This window comes from Rhododendron vialii, chromosome 12a (assembly GCF_030253575.1).
Source record: "Rhododendron vialii isolate Sample 1 chromosome 12a, ASM3025357v1".
In the NCBI taxonomy this organism is placed as follows: Eukaryota; Viridiplantae; Streptophyta; class Magnoliopsida; order Ericales; family Ericaceae; genus Rhododendron; species Rhododendron vialii.
The window spans coordinates 18531531-18553836 of NC_080568.1; the positions used below are offsets into that span (position 1 = coordinate 18531531).

A 22306-nucleotide genomic window follows, 5' to 3' on the forward strand; every position below is an offset into this window, starting at 1 on the left:
ACTCCACTTTCTAGCCTTCTCATATCCTCGCCAACACTTTGGCCTCCAACGCATGCATGGGACAGTATATTAATGCAATTCTTAAGGGCTAATAGTAAACCAACGTAACGTTGAATCCACATGTTCCAAAACCAATCGAGGCAACAAATATTTCTCAATACAGGACTTATCAGATGAATTATCTCTTTCTTTGAATCAGAGAAAAATATAGTTTAAATCCATCAAAAATACTTGGTCTAGCAAGATTTTGACAAACTCCGTCTCGGTCGCCAGTATCCCTTTACTAGGAATCACTTAGTGTTCAGTGTGATCAGTAGTCGTTCAGAGTTCTCAGTAGTCTTTACACCTACTAGGAATCACTATTTTCTTTTCACGTGACTAGTAGTCTAAACACCTACTAACCGTCACGTGTTTCACCATTTTTCCTCCAGATGACTAGTAGTCCAAAAGCCTACTAACCGCAATGTGTTTTTCTCGTGGTCAGTAGTCATACACTACGAGGAAGTAGGAACCAATTCTTTATTTCTATCTCATCAAGCAAACATCGTCCTTTTATTTCCAATCAAAGCAACACACAAATTTCTAGAAATAGATCCAACTCTTGCAATGAGGGCGACATTGATTCAAGGCAACAAATACTTATTGGGTCTAGTACGTAAGCTTTGATCCATATTTGCCCGAGTAAACATTGATAAAAGAAAAGAAGTACCTTTTGAATCTAGTATGTAAACTCCGATCCGTATTAAACTGACATAACATTGCATCCACATGTTCCAAAACCAATCGAGCCAACAAAAATTTCTCAATACTGGATTTATAAGATGAATTGGGCCTTTCTTTTCAATCGGAGCAACATATGTTTAAGACCCATCAAAGATACTTGGTCTAACAAGATTTTGACAAATTCCCTCCTCTGTAGCCAATAGCCCTCTACTAGGAATCACTTCTTTAGTGACCAGTAGTAGCCTTCTACTAGGAGCTACTTATTGTGGCCAATAGTCTTGTTAACCTATAAGGAACCACAGTTTTTCCGATTGCATAATCTAAAATGCACACTTTCAGAGTTCTTATCACTTAGTGATCAGTCTTTCAGAGTTCTAGGAATCACTATTTTCTATTCACATGACTAGTAATCTAAACACCTACTAACCGTCATGTGTTTCACTATGTTTCCTTCAGATGACTAGTAGTCCAAAAGCCTACTAACCACCATGTGTTTTTCTCGTGGTCAGTAATCATACACTAGTAGGACGTAAGAACCAGTTCTTTATTTCATTCTCATCAAGTAAACATGGTCCTTTTATTTCCAACCGAAGCAACACAAATTTCTAGATCTATAAAATTGATCCAACTCTTGCAATGAGGGCGAGATTGATTCAAGGCAACAAATACTTATTGGATCTAGTACGTAAGCTTTGATCCATAGTACACTAAGGCAACATCGATTCAAAGCAACAAGTACATTTCGTATCTAGTATGTACACTATAATCCGTATTAAAACGAGGTAACATCGAATCCACTAATTTGTGTTTCAACATCCAAAATTGTCAATTGAATTAGATCCGGTTGGGCTAGCAATTATGCTAAATAAATATAGATTAGACGAGTACATAAATAGCATCACCGGTTCACAATTGTCGACATAACTGTTAACTGGTCCCTTTGCAAATCACAGCTGGAAGGAAACTTCACAGAATAATACAACAGTGTATGAACAACTAAACGAAAGAGAGTACTTGCCTGTTGAACATCCAGCCCTCGATCCCAAACATCCTAAAACTCTTTCATTATTGCATCTCTCTCCTTCTAGGGCATATCTCCACGCATAGAAAAGACCAGTAAAGTTGCTGCTACGCATCTTCTCAGTTAGCCAATCAACCTGTACATAAAACATGGCAATTAAATCCAAATGATAGAACTCAAGCGCAACAAACAGAAAGAAAATATTTCCCTCCCAATGCATTGTCCTTAAGAATCAAAGATGGTCCCCAAATCCTTTCCTTTACAATATATTGGCGTCGATAATATTCTACATCCTAAAAGTAATATGCACAAGTTCAATAGCAAATAAGCACCAACCACATACCCTGAAAGTTTCAGCAACCAATTTGTCCCTTGATCAACTAGATGGAATGAAACAGTAGAATGATGGACATGTAAGTTGAAACTACAAGGGAGTTGAGCAAGACAAGGAATGTATGCTTTACCTTCAATAAAAAGAGGTTGATTGTAAAAACAAAGGGCGTTATTCTAGTGTTCAAAGTTAATAAACTCTGTTTTCAAATGTAGGAACTGACGGGAACACATTTTGGCCAACTTCAGGACAGGTCCAATTACTTGAATTTCAAATTTTGGATTCTTACTATGAAATAGGCCTAAATCATCGATACAAACTTAATAGATATCTGGCTGATTATCTAAAACACTAGGTGTGGCCACGTGCAAAGCACGAATGTTATGCCCATTGAAGAGAACAAGTTTTGTGTGAGGGCGGAGATTAATGTTGTTTTTGACGGTTAAGGTGGAAATGTAGGAATGATAATAGAAGAGTTACATAGGTATATTACATTACTTAAGTAAGGTAGTATACATGGTGTAAGTGATAAGTGATGGGGTTAAGTGTTGTGTGCAGACATTTACAAGCATAGGCTAATATAAGAACTATATTTACAGAAAGTTTGGAGCATAAGTCCATAGGCAGGCCTAGTGATCAGCATAATTTTACAGGGTAATGAGTTTGAATTTTTGTGGTATCAGAATATAGATTATGGTCACAATGGTAAAAGCAGATGATTTTTTTTGAAACGTAAAGCAGATGAGTTTAACAAAAGCAAGCTGCATCAGTTTGATCAAAGGAAACTGAGTCACAGATTCAAAGGGAAGCTGCATAAGTTTGATCAAAGGGAACTAAGCCACAGATTCAAGTTGATTTCTGTTAGAAGTTACAAATGGCTCATGTGATATTCCAATCAAACATAAGCTGATACAAAAGTGACTGCCAACTTCTAAAAGAAAATCACCCAACTTAAGACATTGTTTCACAGAGAAGGTGACTGCCAGATTCAAGGTAAACCTTCAACGAAGCTAGTACACTGTTTCTATCACAAGTAATCCATGCAGGTCATTACTTCTTGCTGTTGTTTTCAATTCTTCCAAAATGCGAAAGTTGACACGTAAAAAAAAAGACTTGAAAAATGTGGTAAAAAGAGGCTCTTTGTATTCCAGAAAATGAAACAGAATCACCAAATCACAGGTATACCAACCAATACCTTTGCTTTAATCTCTACATATATTCCTTACCTAAGAACTTGAACAATGGGCATTTATATCAGTTTTGACAGCAGTTAATAAATGCTAAAAGGCTCAAATATTCTACTATCACCCCATATGAAAAAATTTCTGTTGTAGAGAGCCTGCTCAGTAATTACATAAGTAGCAAATCACTGACTCACATCTAGCAAATATTCTACTTTTTGGTTTAGACTCTGAGCTTTGTGGATTTAAGGATCAGATAGTTGCTAGTGAGACTCTTCCCACAGCTGCCAATGCATATTCTCGTCTCTCTCATTCTTTGGGCCAATCATCTAATGTGTCTCGTAATGTTGCTCCTATTCCGGAGTCTTCGGCTTTCGTTTCCAGTACTGGTGTTCGTGGCAATTTTCATGGCAATTGTCGTGCCAATAGTCGTGGCGGCACTGGCCGCAATTTTCATGGCAGTTTTTGTGGTGGTGGTCGTATGGATGGATGTGGTGATAGAAAATGTAATCATTGTCATGCTACTAATCACACTGAGCCTTATTGTTGGAAGAAGTACGGTAAACCAGATTATGTTCATCAGGTCACTGATAGCCCTCCATTGCCCCAACCTCACCCATCCGCTGCACCTTCCAGTTATGTTCCTCCTACTGATTCTCATGATGCTTTCACTACTCAGGTTCATGAGTTGGTTCAGACATTGATTACAGTCTTGCCTTCCACTTCCTCTACCGCTACTTTAGCAACTTCAGGTAATGTTGCACGTGCCACTTTTACACCTCCACCTTGGATTCTAGATTCCGGCGCTAGCACCCACATGTCTGGTAATTCATCTCTTTTCTCTGAGTTGAATCATATTAATCATCATATTGTCTTAGCGGATGGTTCATCTCGCCCTGTTCACGGGAAAGGTGTTCTCCATCCCACTTGTTCTTTCACTTTACCTTCTAGTCTTTATGCCTCAGGTTTTCCATTTAATTTGTTGTCTATTAGTCAACTGACTAAAAAATTAAATTGTTCAATAACTTTCTCGCCTACCTCTTGTGTTTTTCAGGACCTCAAAACCAAGAAGATGATTGGTCCAGGGCATGAGAAGGATGGTCTATATTTTTTGGATGCTGATCGCAACTATCTTGTCACCCCCTCTGCATTGAGTGCTACCATATCTCCTCTACAGTGGCATTTCCACTTGGGTCATCCTTCCATGGCCAAACTTAAGTTGGCTATTCCTACTTTGAGTTGTGTGTCTAGTCGCGAATGTGAGGCTTGTCAGCTTGGGAAACATCATTGTAGTTCTTTCCCGAGTAGTAGTCATGGTCATCAAAAAGAGTCTTTTGATTTAGTTCATACAGACATATGGGGTCCTTCTAGAACTTTGAGTATTACGGGATACCACTATTTTGTTGTCTTTGTTGATGACTACTCTCGTATGACTTGGTTATTTTTGTTGAAACAGAGATCCGAGTTACCATATGTTCTTTTTAAATTTTATAATGAGATTTTTACTCAGTTCGGCAAGCGTATTAAAATTATTCATTCTGATGATGCTATGGAATATATACAGTCTGTTGTTGATTCTTTTTGTGTTGACCGTGGAATTATTCATCAGACTAGTTGCACTCGTAGTGCCCAACAGAATGGTATTGCTGAGCGTAAATTGCACCATTTGTTAGATGTTGCCCGTACCCTGTTATTTCACATGCAGGTACCAAATCATTTCTGGAGTGATGCCGTTCTTACGGCGTGTTACCTAATTAATCGTATGCCGCCTTTGATTCTCAATCAAAGGTCTCCCTTTTCGTTGCTATATCTTGATAGTTCGCCATTTTCTCTCACTCCTAGAGTGTTTGGTTGTGTGGCATTTGTGCATGTTCTTGATCCTAATCTTGATAAGTTATCTCCGCGGGCTCGTAAATGTATTTTTCTTGGGTATTCTCGTACCCAAAAAGGATATAGGTGTTACCATCCCGAGTCTCGACATTATTTTGTGAGTAGTGAAGTCACTTTCTTTGAGTCGACCTCCTATTTTACCTCTACCGGGCATGATCTATCTTCTGATCTCATATGTGGCATTGAAAATAGCATCAAAACTGAGGCTGGAAAACTGGGAGTCATTGGTTCAAGGCTGAAAATGAAAAACTGCAAAGGGCTAGGAAAGCATATATTTATGCACGTAGAAAAGGCATTATTAAGCAAAGTACTTTGTATTAATCCGAACATCTGTTTGCAAGAATATTAACTTATTAAGCCTTCTTTGTGGAGCAAGAAACAATCGACCATGCACACTCACAACTCAACACCAAGAAAAAACGAACACGAACAATAATGGCTACTGAATCTTACCTCCTGATATCCGTCCACTCTCAACCAACGAACTCTTGATTCTACACAAAACAGTCAATGTGCACTGGAACGTGTCTTGATTATAACAAGAGCTTAACACTTCCAGTCAATATTCCAGAGACAGTATGTAAATGGAAAGAATGAATTAAGATAGAGTGAAAGATACCTCCCAAGGATTTACCATTATAAACTCCGAGCTTTTGCAAGCCAGATGGCACAACATTTCGATATGGTGTTTAGCAGATATGAGGCCCCGTGGAAGATAACCACAATAAGCAACTATGAAAAGATAACCACTTTAAACTGTAAAAAGATAAACAATTAAAGCAGCTACAAAAAGATACACTCTTTATGCAACCACTTTCTTATGCAATGACAATATGAACTTGTATTTTTTATGCTGGAAATCTGCTTGGGTGGGTTACAAAAACTCTATGCAAGCAGATTACTATGATCATTGATTCATCAGGTTAAAAAAAACTAATTACTACTACTTTTGTCATTCACAGGTTACATCAGTGGAATCGAAACCCAAGCATGCATATAAGTATACCGATATATAGGCTTATGGCTTATCAATAATTTTCAAAATCAGACTTCCTTTCTGTTGTGTACGTCGATCATGACGATCGATCGAGTTTCAAGATCGTCTTTGAAGATGCTCGCCTGGAACACACCCGATTCTGCAAAGATCGAGACCCAAACAAGGATATAATTCTCTGCTATTAATTTGTACGAGTCACCTTCGCAAGGGCTAGTGTCAGATCCTCAGATTTACTTTGCAAAATCAGATGTTGAGAGATCTATATATAGTTAATAAGTTCAGAAACACCTAGACCATTGAGTACTAATGCAACTAAGCAGCAGTCCGTAAACACCCAAGTCGTTAGCAAAATATTCACATAAATTATATGCTACTGATGCCAAGTACAAACATTATTCCTAGAAGGGAAATTAGTTAAATCAGCCTTGTGGGTAAAAGTAAAACTCTCCTACTTACCAGATAAGAAAGATGCTCAAGTGTAAAACCTTTTGTAGAATTAATATATGGTGCATCAGCCTTCCAGGTGTTGCCACCAATCTGTCCACTGAACTTTGCAAATAAAGCAAAGGAGCTCCAGGGTCATAACAGATACCCGCCTCAAGCTTAGGTCTCTTAATGAGTTCTGAAATTTCATCAGCAATTGAAGTTGACCAACTGCCAAGCCGACAGATAAGCCCACTGCAGGTGCAATGGTAGGAAATACTTCCTGAACCTGCAACAACAAAGAAAAACTTACAGACATCTTTCATCAATTTGGTATTATTTTTAGATTGAATTCAAACTTAATTGGGTTACATCATCTACCTGTATGAGTGTGCATGTGTTGTTAAGCAACAAGTATTGTTTATTTGTGCTCTCCCTTTTCTTTTTTTTATTTGGAGTATTTGGAGGTAAAGCTAAAAGTGTTTCTGGTCTCGTACCTCTTGAGTTCCACTAAGCTAAATACAAAAAGAAAAACTAATACTCTCACAAGTTCTAATTCATAGCTTATGTAATGTAGATTCAACAATGCAGCAGCTGTATGTTGTTATAAATGGACGTTAGCGTAAGGATTAGATAGATCGTATGAACATACAATTTCGAAATTTAAAAACATGGGAAACTGTCTCGAGAAATGACTTGATTAAAATTACCTTTATTGCCTTGTAAAACCAAGTATAGATGCAGATCAATGTTAGTGTGTGGGGCTGTCCAAAGTTCCTTCAACGGCTAGGATACCAGAAAAACAATCCTATGAACTTGTTACTCAAATCGTACGGAAAGCTGTCCAACTCCTTTGCTTAACATATTGAACGGAAAAGGTAACAAATTTTTACAAGAATTCATGAAGCCAATCATCAAACTGAAATGTTATTGCCCTCTAATGTCTAATGCAAAAAAAAATACAGTATATATCATCAGGACACCCTAAACCATCAAACGAAGCTAAAAATCTGAAAATCTAAGGTGGCTATACCTGCTTATTGAAAGAATCCATTCCCAAATCTGATGCACTCCTGGTGACTCGAGTACCCATCTCGATATCTTGCTCCCCGGAAGGCTGATTTCTGGCAACTGGGTCAATAAAATCCTGAAACAGTTCACGGCCACACAAATTAAATAAGCTTTATCACATGTGATAGAAGACATAAACATCACAAACAATCAACTATCAACTTATCCCTGAAACACAAACAAATAATCAGCTACCGTAAAATACTCAAGAGAACCTTCAACAAAGTAGTTGCCTAACAAATTCTATCCAACATGATTTAAGTTGGAAACTTACAAAACCTTTTGGACACCGCTAAATGAACAATTAAATGACCAGAAACATAGCATTCACATCAAATCAACCGTTCCAAGTACATTATTTAATATTTAACTACAAAGTTGCAAAATAAACCAAGAAAAAAAAAAACAATTCTAATTTCAAGATTACAAGTTCAACTTATATGACAGTCCTTGAAAAAGAAATCTCCAACCTAAAAGAGTCTAATACAACTGAATGGTATCTGCAAACACAATTACATATATCATTCAAATTTCCATATCTCTTTCAAAGGACCTTTACTTACATATGGGTATTCTCCAAACGGTCTACTACAACTGAATTGCATCTACTAACACAATTACTGATAGCAAAAGGCTCAAAACTCAAATTTTCTTTCAAAAGACCCTTAATTCCACATGGGTATTCTATAAACGTGTTCAATTAGCACCAATTAATAACACCAACAGCAATATATCAAATTATTTATAACATCAAAAACATTCAATTATGTTGATGGGTCAGAAGTATTATTAATCACCTTAGAAGTTTAATAACATGAACATACTAAGTCTCACCTAATCCTACTCGGCGCTACCACCCTGAATGCCACTCTTATAGATTTCAGTAGTCTGGATGTTTCAAAAGACTTTTTCCGCTCTATTTGACACATGCACATAATGAGACTTCCAGCCCTTTGGATTGAGGGATTTTATTAAAAAGAAAAAAGAAAAGCAAGGATTAGAGTTTCTTGCCTAATCACTCATTTCGGTTGAGTACTTTGGTGATAAATGGGGAGGAAAGTACAAAAATGATATTTTTCTCATTGGCTCCTTTCTCTTTCTTATCACGCCCTTTCTCACAATCAAAAGGAGCTATAGTGAGCATATACTCAGGAATAGCTACACACATATCATTGGCTCCTTTCTCTTTCTTATCACGCCCTTTCTCACAATCAAAAGGAGCTATAGTGAGCATATACTCAGGAATAACTACACACACACATAGAGAGGGGGGGGGGGGGGGGGGGGGGGGGGGGGGGGGCAAGACAATTCTCCTGTCCTGTGAGCCCTACCACGTGGCTTCTTCTTGTACTGCTTGGCCACCTTCAGGGTTTGGCCTCTCACCTTACTGGCACGAGCTAGCGATCCATGAACCTTTCCTGCAAAAATAACAACCCAAAATTAACAAATAGACACACAATTAAGGATAATCGTATACAAATACCGAGAAATTGATTTGAAAACCAAGACACCATCACAAAGCCGCCAGTGGTCGCAGCCACATCTATGAATCGAATAACCGGTTCTTAAGTAGCTAAGTGAAGCCCATGGGGTACACCCTATTTCTTGAAGGATCTCACATAAATTAGAGTAGGAAAACTCATAAGGGACCACTCTAGAATAACACACGTCCCCATCCATGTAGCTATTTGGAGGATGTCCAACAAATTTCCCCCCAAATCTTATATTCAATTGAACCCTACCACCATCCCCCATCTTCAACTATTAAATGTGACAGCACAAACCCAATACAAAAAATAAAAATTACAAAAGGGTCAGTGAGTGCATGAAGAACAAATTTGTTTGGACCCTTGTTTGGAAACAACTCGACAACTAACATATATTCAAAAGGAAAAAGTTTTAACATTTCAACATCAATTTCTGGTCCAAGACTAATTAATATGTAGGGACCCTAATATGTATACATATAAACATACATATAGAGACAGAGACATGCAGAGGAGAGTGAGAGAGACACATAAGCACAAAGCCTCAAAGCCCTAATTTTTAAACCCTAAAAACCCTTCAAAAATATGTATATATATACGTGTATATATAAAGCCCTAATAGGGACCACTCTAGAGACAGGGGGGAGTGAGAGAGAGACTAAGCAAAGCCCTAATTTTTAAACCCCAACAACCGTATTATATAATCATATAGCATATATATAAACGCAGAGAGAGAGAGTGAGAGAGAGAGAAAGCATACATATAAAAACAGAACGTACTTTAGCGCTGTGAGAATCGTCTTCAAAATCGTGCTCAAACCCTAAATCGTCCACCAAATCGTCTTTGTCTTCAAGTGAGATTCGTCGATACTAGATGATAGCTACATGATTTGTGTATTTAGATGATCGAGATTTTGGTACATGGGAGAATGGAAAGAATAGAGATGATCACGATTATGGTTTGCTTTGGGAGAATGGAGATGATCGAGATTAGGGTGTGGTTTGGGAGAATGGAGATGATTGAGATTAGGGTTTGGTTTGACAGAACGGAGTGGTTTGGTCGAGATCGCCTCTGGGTGTTGGAGGATTAGGGTTGAAGAGATGAAGTGTTGAAATGAGGATATGTAGGTCTGTGGTGATATATATGTAAGGGCAATTTGGTCTTTCCATTACTTCCATCCAACGGCATTACCCGCTCCAAATGGAAACTTTGCTCAAGGGGTCTGGCCGTAGGCAAATTCTATTAGAGGGTGAGCGAGACAAAGGGCAAAATTCTATTAGAGGGGTGTCTCGGTATTTAACCCAAACAAAAACACAATACAATAGGTCCTAAATAAGTCCCAAAACCTATCTCATCAGTTCCAAAGCACATCCAAACAGAATGAACAGCTTCCAGTCTCAGTCTAACTCCATCCTTCCATTCTAGATAGAGACACATCATGAATGTTATCCCATTAAGAGTGACACAGCAGCAGAAACTCCAAAAACAGCAAGCCAAACTCAGATTAGGCTTATCGTACAGCAGCCCCCAAATACATCAAATGCTAGCTTCAGCTGACATCCATATAGCCTGAGGGAAAAAAAACATCAAAACCAGTGCTATTTTAGCATCTCTTAGCCTTCTACTGCAGCAATCTCAGTCAAACAAGAGCTCAACCTTAATATCTCTTAGCCCTCCTAAACGTTAGGAGTTGAAAAGAGAAGACTAGGGATGTGCCCCAATAGAAAAAATTCCAGCAACTTCACCTCGAAATGGTCACAGCATAAAACACCAGCTTACAAGCAGATTCTTTCCAGATTTGACCAACATGCTTGGTCCACTTATATGGCTCTTAGCCCTCCAGGAATAGGAGCTGATAAGAACCAAGTAAAAATCTCCAGAAATTCATGCATGAGGAAGAACTCTTAACCCTCCAAGTCTTGAGAGATGATAAGGGTAGACCGATCAATAATCACCTAGACTCTTAGCCCTCCCAGAATAGGAGTTGAAAGAGTATATTTAAGACCACGAAAAGATAGCCCTCAGAACTGCAACCAAAACAGAGATCTCATAGCCCTTCCCAGACTGGGAGTTGAACCAATGAGCCTCCCTGAATTTTGAAACATCAGTTTCAACACTAATAAATTACCATTATGCAGCTCCAAGCTTCCATATTCCAGCAAAATCCTCCAACCATATATGTAGGATCAGCATCAGAAAAAACATCACCAATGCCAAAAGCAGCAGAAAGTCCCCACCTAGGCCTCTACCCAACACACCAAACAAAGACCAGAAAAACAAGGAAAGAAAGAGACAAGCCAAAACCAAAAAGGACCAGAACTGCCCAAAGACAAGCCCGAAACCCAACAAGAACCAGCACCCCACCAACCAGCAAAAACAAAAAGAAAGGGAAAAACCAGAAAAAGAAAACTCCTTTACCATCAGCTGAATGACTTGCGCTTCTCATTTCTCTCCTTGAACTCCTTCACCATCTTTTCTATTTTGCCATCTAAAGTTTTCAGGGCCTGTCAAATAGGTGTAAACAATGAGTTTTACTCAAGTTTCTTTGTATCAAGCCCGAGCGGGCCCAAAAAACTTCCATAGTTAAGTGGTTACCTTTCCATATTGAGGGGTTAAAGCTTCTCTGTAGAATTCTGGATCAGCTTTTTTCATTCTATTGTACTCTTCGATGTCAATCTCGTCGTTCCTTGTCCTTTTCTTGTAAGCATTGTACAATGTTTTCTGATTAAAAACTGTTCAAGCAAGAGGGTAAATGTCAGTTTCACTATCACACCATATTTACTTCTTTCCTCCCCAAAGCATTATTCCGAAGTAGGCAACAAAAAGGAGGAAAACATGACAAGATAAAGAGAACATGATCACACACAATCAAGTAAGAAATCGAGGAAGAATGTGGGAAACGTTAATAAAACTAAACTTTATGGTGGAGAGAAGAAAAATTGTTCTCGAATCTCAACAAAGCTTTTTCCAACATGCCAAGAGCTAAGTGTAGATTGCGGGAAATATCTGAAATCACACATGTTCTTGGAAAGATATTTCCAACATGACACTTGAGATACAGTTAATGATAGTGCTAGCACAAGTAGATGATGAGTAAATCAAACCACATGAAGTTCAGGGTAGAAGACTATTCTGTTCAGATGCAAATAAATATCCAAGGAAAGGAATTATGTATGCGTCACAAAGTGAAAAGTATTCATATACACAAACAAGAAGAAAAACCATACCATCCCAGCCACATGGAGCATGCTCTTTTTCCTATTTCTTGTACTTGCTGCCATCTCTTTTGTGCCTAGCATATATGCTGCTTTAATCATATCCAAAGCATTAGCATCCAAGAGCTTGCCAATTTTTTCTTCCTCTCGTCAATCCACTTCTCTTTAGAGACATCCCTAAACTCTGTTGGATCTTCCATTCTTTTCTTCTCCGCCATCATGGCCATTTGATTGGGTTTTCTTGACTCATTCTGCATAAGTGTAGACCCCACAACAGGATAGAAACATGGCAAGTAAAAAAGCATAAAAATAACCTGACAACTGAGATAGAAGTCAACATGATGTTCATGAAAAATAGAATTTGCCATCAAAATTGGAAAATAAAGAGACAATTATGTATCAACTATGACTGAACATTACCACTTTTAGTCTGAACTCAAACAATAGATCAAAGTAGAAATGAAGGTGAGCACTTCGCCTCTTCAAACAACAAAACATACTAACATTGTTGTTGATCCACCATCATTGCAAGAATGTTTTACAATCAGTCAAAACGTTCACAGTTCAACAGGAACTGTCCCTTCCCTAGATTCCATTTTGAACACAATTTGATGGATACCATAATTTTTTAAGAATTCTAGGAAGCCTGATGAAGAATGCCAAAGTTAAATGTTGTGATAGGCAACTGAATTTATTCATGGAACATAAAAACTGAAACAAAATAGATCAACGTCAAACTAACCTGCTTCATGAGAGTCCATGTTTTACAAAGACATCCAAACTGGAAGATATAACGCCGGTCAATCAAAATAGAAGGTGCACATCCCGTCTTCATATCATCTGCCTTAGAATATATGAACAAAGTTTTTAGAACTGAGTATAAGAATTTTAGTTAGTGATGAAAAAATAGCATGCATATATGCCTGTTTAAAAATTTGTAAATTTCATAAATCTGAAAAGTATATAATGGTCTTGGGACAATTGGCATTTGGTTCACCGGATACTTTTGCCTTAGATGGCACACCATGTACTGACTCTATGTGAAAATGGACTGCCAAGAGTCTATATATAATATTATCCGCTTTTCTTGACTAAAGTAAGTAAAAATGGAATAAGCAACATAAAAGTAACAAAACTAACTGGACTAAAGGTCATAACAGACATCTACCATGCTGAGTCACTACGGTGGCTCTGCAACAAGTCTGATGTTCCTTCTTAGAGCTCTGGAGCGGAAAAACTGAATCATCTCCATCATTTGATTTGGCTAGAGTGGAGCTATCATTTTTAGTATTATCAGAGGGAGGTCGAGGCTTAACATTTGCTGTAATTTCAGGTGGAGAGATGTCTTTGAAGTTTTGAATATATCACCAGCATTGCCCCCAATCAAGGTTTTGTACACGTTCAAAACTTGAGCTATCATGGTGGCCGGCGCAGAAACCGATGCAGGAAGCAGCACTGTAGTGCCCTGAAAGGATATAGGAAATTGTAGAGAACATATGAAAATAGAAAAACAATGCTTTAAATCCCTTGAACACTACAAATCCGATTGCTTACCTATTTGGCAATTGCGCTGAATGCTTGGATATATTTCTCAGCAACTCTGTAACATGCCGCTTGCAAATTGTAATAACATTTTGAGCCTCAATACACATCACCTATGGTTGAATATACATGTAAACAAAATTAAGCTGACTCATTCACATTTCAAAAAACTTCTAAATGATTCAGAGCAGACATCTTTATTTGTGGAGGCACTCAGGGAGATTAATTCAACCAGAAGCAACCCAAGCAGAGAAGACTATTTTTTATTTTCTTTTGGATCAAAGAGAACGTCATCGATATAAAAACACATTACATTACACTAAACAAACTGTTTCTAATTTGTGGGAAGGGAAGCAATGGGCCTTGAAACCCGGCCCATGCCCAGTCGATGAACCCTCCTCTAGCGATAAATACACAACTACACGCATAAATCACTCTCTGTACAAGAAGCATCACGAACATTAAACTATTATAGCAACTAATTTAGTAAAAATTCTTTACCAAAATACACCAAGATCAGTCCCTAAAGACACAAATAGAGCAGAGCAATTGACAGGCACAAGTACAGGTCCACAACGTAACAAACTCATCAAAAGGATCATAGCAAATAATAAGAGGAACATTAATCATGTATTTTGTTAAATATGCTGGAAATTTTAAATAATAAGCTGCATATGTGAATAAGCACCGACAAAATATCTAAATCCATGCTCGCTAAGAAATATAGACCCCATTAAGGACCTTCTTACAGAGAAATCAGTCAAGCAAAAGGGTACTCAAACTACATCCAACAACCTAAATTGAGATAACCCATACGAAAAAACGAAATACATATCGAAAATTTGTGACGAAGATTACCAACTGTGCATTGAACCGGAGGAGACAGCAACGATTTTAGGAGAGCCGAAAACCTATACGTTCTCTTTCATCCGATTGCAAAGACGTACTCCTCAAGTCCTATTTTTCTCTGAGGCAAAAACAGCTGGTCGGCACCTCCCGTGCAAATAGGGTTTGCTGCTGGTTCGAGGCGAAATACAGGCTGCACACTCTTGTATAGGGAAGGTGACACCAAAACAGGATGAGAAAAAACCAAACGATTGTCTTCAGTATGTAGCACAAGAGCAACAATGACTCGTTGGCCTTCAGCAGTTTCTAGATAATAAAGAGCAGTCTCGAAGATACGCCAGAAGGATTCTTGACACTACCCCAACGCAGGAATGGGACATGTAACACCATTTTGGCCAAGAATTACCGGCGGTGATGAAGCGACAGTTATACTGCATGCGCTTGTGGTCTGGCCTCTCAGCTTACTGGCACAAGCCAGCGATCCATGAACCTTTCCTGCAAAAAGAACAACCCAAAATTAACAAATAGACACAATCAAGGATAATCGTATACAAATTCCGAGAAATTGATTCGAAACCCTAGACGCCATCACAAAGCCGCTAGTGGTAGCAGCCACGTCTATCAAACATAGTTGTATGGAAGATCCATTTATGCTCACACGCGAGAATAAGCTTATGGTCAACTTCCAACTGATGTGCTTGACGAAAATCATCCCAACCTTTGTGGAACTCAGGACTAACAATTTCTACTGGCCAAGCCTTCAATCCATGTCTCAAGAGAACCCAAGTGCTTGAACCATCAGCGCGAAAGTGCTGACAAAGAGCACAGGGTAACCTCTACAAACAACACGAAGAAATCCATTACTATGTCTAGCAGCTTATGGAATCAAACTCACACGCAAAAAGCTAGGATAATAGAACAACTAACCTCAGCAACAGCAGGCATGGACAAATTCTTTAAATGCCAGCACTCATTAACACCTAAAAGCAAATTTGCAGAAAACCAAATTCCATCAGAAAATGCACAACCAAAACGTACATAAGACAAAAAAAAAATTGAGATTGACACAATGCATAACATCGCTGAATAGGTGGAATAACAAAATAGCCCATATTTACGCAAAACAAAAAAAAACAAAAAACAAAATAGCCCATGTTAATACCCTCCTCACAAAGGAATGGTACAAAATGTCGTCCAACCATGCATTCAACTGGAAGACATAATTCCACTTGATCACATCACCCAAATTCAGAAGATCTTGATAATCTTCAACAAATTGACCAAATGCTCGACAAACCAAATGATTGTCTTCAGTACATAGTGCAGGAGCAGCAATGACTTGTTGGCCTTCAACAGTTTCTAGATAATAAAGAGCCGTCCTCGAAGATACGCCAGAAGGACTCTTGACACTACCCCAACGCAGGAATGGGACATGTAACACCATTTGGCCAAGAATTACCGGCAGTGATGAAGCGACAGTTATACTGCATGCGCTTGTGAGCCCTACCATGTGGCTTATTCTTGTATTGCTTGGCCACCTTTGGGGTTTGGCCTCTCAGCTTACTGGCACGTGCCAGCAATCCGTGAACCTTTCCTGCAAAAAGAACAACCCAAAATTAACAAATAGACACACAATCAAGGATAATCGTATACAAATTCCGAGAAATTGATTCGAAACCCTAGACGCCATCACAAAGCCGCCAGTGGTCGCAGCCACATCTATCAAACATGGTTGTATGGCACGCGAGAATAAGCTTATGGTCAACTTCCAACTGATATGCTTGACGAAAATCATCCCAACCAACTCATGATTAACAATTTCTACTGGCCAAGCCTTCAATCCTTGTCTCAAGAGAACCCAAGTGCTTGAACCATCAGCGCGAAAGTGCTGATAAAGAGCACGGAGTAACCTCTACAAACAACATGAAGAAATCCATTACTGTGTCTAGCAGCTTATGAAATCAAACTCACACGCAAAGAGCTAGGATAATAGAACAACTAACCTCAGCAACAGCAGGCATGGACAGATTCTTTAAATGCCAGCACTCATTAACACCTAAAAGCAAATTTGCAGAAAACTAAATTCCATCAGAAAATGCACAACCAAAACGTACATATAGACAAAAAAAAATGAGATTGATACAATGCATAACATTCCAGAACAGGTGAAATAACAAAATAGCCCATGTTAATACCCTCCTCGCAGTACCGCACAAAAGAATGGTACAAAATGCCGTCCAACCATGCATTCAACTGGAAGACATAATTCCACTTGATGACATCACCCAAAATTCAGAATATCTTGATAATCTTCAACAAATTGACCAAATGCTCAATAAACCAAATGATTGTCTTCAGTACGTAGCGCAAGAGCAGCAATGACTTGTTGGCCTCAGCAGTTTCTAGAAAATAAATAGCCGTCCTCGAAGATATGCCAGACGGACTCTTGACACTACCCAAACGCAGGAATTGGACATGTAACACCATTTTGGGCATAAGAACACTATTAAAATCACGAACATATGAGAGATTAGGAAAACCAGAGCTAAATCGAACAACATATAGTGAGATTACATAATACAAACTCCCAAAAGGTTTGCGAATTTCCTATGTGACCCAATCACACCAATAGCACCAAGACATACATTTACTGTCACTGACAGAAACCCAACATCAACAGTCACTATTAATGAGCAACAGAGGTAACCACACAGAACACTTTTCACATCAATAAGGTGCTTAGAGAATGAGCATATAAGGCAGAGCTGGTGTTTCTACGAAAAATGAAACAAAACCCAACAGCAGCTACTAAGATCACACAACACTGAATGGCTATATGTCGCATGATTCCCCTTGGCAGAAACAGCAGCAACACAAACTACCTTTTCAACATGAGCAGTTTATAAATAACAAATGGCTGCGCTTCTTTATGCATAAAAACCATGCCTAATCTATCCCAACCAAGAAAGAACGCACAGACAACTACTTTAGCAGGGACATGGGAAAGAGGAAATCAATCACAAAACAATTTGGGGAGGATTCATCTTATTTATTATTACACATACATGTACATTCCATACTCACAACACACTTAACTTTTGTACATAGGAAAAACCAAAGCGAATAATATAAACATGAACCTAGGCAAAACACAATAAGGAGAGACGCATGGTGCAACCACAGCAAAAATCAACGAACAACCTAATTTCCCAATGCATACAGAAATTTTAGCATTTTCTTGCGACTGAATTGACCACCAAACTGAATTAATCATTCATCCATGAATCACCCTGTACAGACTACATCTCTAACGCTCAAAGGCTCTATAAATCCCTATCACCTCGCATACTGGAGAAAGCACTTGAATATAATAATAATAATAATAATCAAACAAAGCACAACAGAAAAGGGCCAAAACTCCAGATCCAACTCAGTGCTGACCACCAAAACAGCGCGACGACAAAGCAAGGACCATAACCACAAACCACAATAGAAACCCACCCAGCTGACCCTAAAGCACGTAGCACAACCACAAACCACAATAGAAACCCACCCAGCTGACCCTAAAGCACGTAGCACAACCACAAACAAGAAGCAAAATCCACGCAAGCCGCACGACCAAACGATTCCAAAAAAAACCAGCTGACCAAACAGGAGGCCAGAAACCAACGGCAACAGACATCTCTTCCCAATAAGCACACTGCAAGAGCCACAGAGCACAAGGGGAAAGCCAAAAAAAGAAACGGGAAGAAAAGAATAACAGTCGCAACAGCTACCTCTCGACGGCAAGCGGCAATGCAGACGAAGGCAAGGAACCCCAAAACTCCTCTCTTGCTGTTTCCCTCTGAACCACACAAAGGAAGGGAGGGGGGGTGGCAATGTGGCCTAATAACATTCACGCATTCTGCCTACACCAGAAAAACGGGAATACCCTCAACCCCAGAACCAACGAGAGTTCAATTGAGGGGCAAATGTGTCCCAAATTGGAAAGTTGCCATCCGAAAAACTGCCTCTTATTATATAACGGCCTATACTGAATAGATTAAAATTGGTAGTAAGTTAGCAATAAATCAAAAGTATAGGGCCAACTGTGTAAAACACCAGATTTGGCAATCTTAATTGGGCATTAACAATTTCAACCATAAAACTGCATCTGGAGATGTATGAAGCATGGATACGTCAACAATGATGCCTCTGAATACATATTTGATGCTCGCATAGCCCGGACATGACAGATTGTACAGGGTATAAGGTACATGGATTATGTAACCGATTTTTTCCTAATACTGTTATAGCTTATTACGATTTGGGTATATCTAGGGTGCGTACAGGTACGTAGGTGGATATGGAGAGGCTTCAACATAATTTCCTTGAACTACACGGAAAAGAAATATATTTTTAAGCCGATGCCAACAGCTGTTCCCGCTGCATACCTAGAGATACCAGAATTCGACTCCAATATGCATATACATTTAGATCCCAATTACGTTTTATCTACTATTAATATCCTATTATTTGCATCACAGTGAGACATTAAGTACATCAAGACTCAATATCATGAACAAGACTACTGAACCCAATACCTTTCACTTTGTGTTGCATAAAATAACAGCCTAGGTGATGGTAAGGGTATCATAAAGATCACACCAAGTATCAAACTTCCACCCCTCCCTTTCTACTGCAACGAAGAACTGCTTTATACCCTGAAATTTTTGGAAAATAGTTAGAGTCAACTCAATCACATTTAACAAGAATCCTAACAGGATCAGTCATAAATTTGCTCGTCATCTCCAAAATTTCATTAGGAAGGGTAGCAGATATCAAAACCACCTGCAATAAAGTTCAAATATTATATACATTCTAAATATACAACCATGCCACTCCCTGCAGGATCTGCACACATCACCATGTCTGCGCAGCGAACTACCAATAATGCAAACCCAAATTATGTCCCAGCACAAGCTAGGTGCATGCTTAGATAATTAAATACAAACAAAATTGTCATAAACTAGCATCAGAAACACATGAACCATGACAAAGATTTTCATTACTAAACTAAATCACCCCTAAATCCCGAATCTACACACACACACACAAAGGAAGGTATCTGTAGACATCAAAAATTTGATCCTTAAAACCTAGCTTAGCATCCCACCAGACTCATCATGTTTCAATATCAATAACATAGAAATAAATTCCCCAAATGAATATCCTCAACATTTAACAATAATCTCTACAAAAAGAACTCTGCATAGAGAAAAATAGCAGAAATAACTAAATGGGTAAAAAAACTTTGCATAAATCTTGCACATTGTGTATAGCATAACATATAGCACTTGTTAAAAACAATTTTATCCTAGGAACACATAGGACCAAAACATAGATTTGTTAACAACTTAGTATGTCTATCTTTCATGTCCCTATGTTTTTAAGATGGGAATTAGATGAATCAAACACTTGTGCATGTACCATACACGAGCCCATATAAGATAAGTTCTTCTTATCATCAGTTGGGATGACAGTATTTGGGGCAATACCATGGGTGTTCCCCTAATAGTGACCCAAAAAAAGAAAGATGTGTCGGTATGATTAAAAAATGCTACCAAACACTAAGCAAATGCTACAATATAAAGAAAGCAACAAAAAATGCATAAACCCTAAAAAGACGTAGTTAAGAAAATTAGGGTTTTGTAAGAAGCCTAGCGTACTCTCTAAGCATGTAAGCATATAGTATGGGAAGAACAGAAAGAAAAAGACATCAATCAGAACTACGGTCCTCTAACAAACAACATACTCCAAGCCCTAGAATATAGGATAAATCAAATACAAAAACAAGACAAACCCTACGTGTCCACAAACAACATAAAACCCAAAAAAAACCCAAACATGTAACTTTATAGAAATTATTTTAAACACAACCCCAAAAAAAGAGAAGAGGGGCAAGGACATTAGGGTACGGACTGGCAAACGGCGAGAGCAATCATGGAGGAAATTATTATTTGATTGAAAATTGCAACCAAATGCATTATAGCAACAAGAGAAAACAACAAATCCATCAAAATTAGGGTTCTGCAACAAGCTATATTCACCAAGCCCTAAAATACAGGATTTCTGAAACCAAATACGAAGACAAGACAAACCCTATTCCTCCAGAAACAACATAAAACGCTCAAACCCTAAAACAACATAGTTTTGAGGAAATTAGGGCTTCACAAGACGAGTAGCGCACTCTCTAGAATGGGTGTCGACAGTCAAGAGTAAACAAGGCATAAATCGAAAATAGGGTTCTGTTACAAACAACATACACCAATCCCTAAAATACAGGATTTCCAGAATCAAATACGAAAACCAAACCAAACCCTAAATATACATACTCGCGTACCTAAATACACGACCCAGTTAAAAAAGGAGGGCAAGGATATTAGGGTTTGTGAGAAGCTTACTCTCTAGATGTTGTTCAAAATTGCTGAAACCCTAAAACGACACAGTGTATAGCGTACTCTCTCTGGACTGGGTGTCCAGGATCTGGCAGACGGTAAGGCCGATCATGGAGGTCTTGCCGGTGCCGGACTGGGCCTGGGCGATGACATCGCGACCCAGGATGATGGGGACGACGGCCCGCTGCTGGATGGCGGAGGGCTTCTCGTAGCCGTAGTTGTCCCCGTCCCCCTGTTCGCCGGAACCACCGACTCTCCCGCCATCATCGCCATTGGAATTGATTAATCTCTGTGCGTTGCGATAGCAAACTCGCAACCCTCTCTCTCTCTCTCTCTCTCAGCGTGTGTGTTTGCCTCTGCTCTCTGTAGCCGTCGCTGGCTCGATTTGAAATAGCAGAACCTAGGCGCCGAAGAAAGAGAAAAAAAAAAAAAAAACAAATTGGCGAAAAAGAGACGATCGTTCTTTGTAAAAGAAGAGGGAGAAGAATTTAAAAAAATAAATAAAATTACTTAGTGGCTAACGGTAACTAATGTGGACATCGACACTTATACCTGGTCGTCTTCGTGTCGTGTCAGTCGGATTCATGTCACAAGCCACCCAATCCGAACTCGTCTCATTTTAAATTAGTATTGCTTGAGTCGTGTCATTTTCGTGTTTCGTGTCAGAAATGCTCAATTCTAACCCGTTAATTTCGTGTTCGATTCGTATCGTGTTATCGTGTTTCGTGTCCGTTACCTAGCACTAATGGACATCCCCTCTTCTGTCTATCTTTATCACTAAGCACCCCTCATCTTGAAAATCTTTCATCGGTAAGCTCATCTGTTCACTATTATCACTTAAACCCTTTCTGATAAGAATCTGTAGAGAATTATGCCAATTGGTATTTGACGGAAAATAAAATAAAAAAATAGTCTTAAGTTCATTATGTGAATTTTGTAAGTCCACAAGTCCACCTATTAGTTTTGTAAGATGTCAAGTCCAATTTACAAAGTTCATAATAAGCCCAGTCCACTCCCTAGGATAAGGTATCCTAAGGTAGGGTAGGGTACCCTATAATTTAGGCATTTTTCATAAAGTTTAGGGTGCACTTTCTTATTAAATAGTATGATACCCTAGAATTTAGGCACTTTCATAGGATTTT

The 22306-nt window shown here is 38.7% G+C and overlaps 1 protein-coding gene across 3 annotated transcripts; it reads right to left on the bottom strand.

Annotated features, from left to right (window-relative positions):
- Positions 1-1792: 1792 nt before the first annotated feature.
- LOC131310057 (uncharacterized) lies at positions 1793-21659 on the bottom strand. 3 transcript variants are annotated; one of them, XM_058336854.1, is made up of 10 exons: positions 21171-21600; positions 19311-19430; positions 18504-18760; positions 15970-16136; positions 15655-15707; positions 15446-15563; positions 15134-15222; positions 7600-7713; positions 7277-7352; positions 1793-6855 (listed from the first exon to the last, which is right to left on the bottom strand). In XM_058336854.1, the coding sequence occupies exons 3-10, from the start codon at positions 18620-18622 to the stop codon at positions 6596-6598; spliced, it is 996 nt and encodes a 331-aa protein (XP_058192837.1). In that variant the 5' UTR covers positions 18623-18760; positions 19311-19430; positions 21171-21600; the 3' UTR covers positions 1793-6595. The 3 variants fall into 3 exon arrangements, 1 of the variants encoding a protein (XP_058192837.1); XR_009195101.1 differs by lacking the exons at positions 1793-6855; positions 7277-7352; positions 7600-7713; ... (3 more) ...; positions 15970-16136; positions 18504-18760 and adding exons at positions 16508-16639; positions 16731-16783; positions 16923-17179 and having other exon boundaries at positions 21171-21659; XR_009195100.1 differs by lacking the exons at positions 1793-6855; positions 7277-7352; positions 7600-7713; ... (1 more) ...; positions 19311-19430; positions 21171-21600 and having other exon boundaries at positions 15090-15222; positions 15386-15563; positions 15890-16461.
- Positions 21660-22306: the final 647 nt, after the last annotated feature.

Coding starts and splice junctions, on each gene's coding strand:
- LOC131310057 (XM_058336854.1), bottom strand. CDS start 18,622: ATGTTATTAGGCCACATTGCCACCCCCCCTCCCTTCCTTTGTGTGGTT. Junction 16,137..18,503: donor TTGCCGCTTGCCGTCGAGAG/GTAGCTGTTGCG, acceptor GCGTTGGGGTAG/TGTCAAGAGTCCTTCTGGCG. Junction 7,714..15,133: donor CTGTCGCTTCATCACCGCCG/GTAATTCTTGGC, acceptor GAACTGTTTCAG/GATTTTATTGACCCAGTTGC.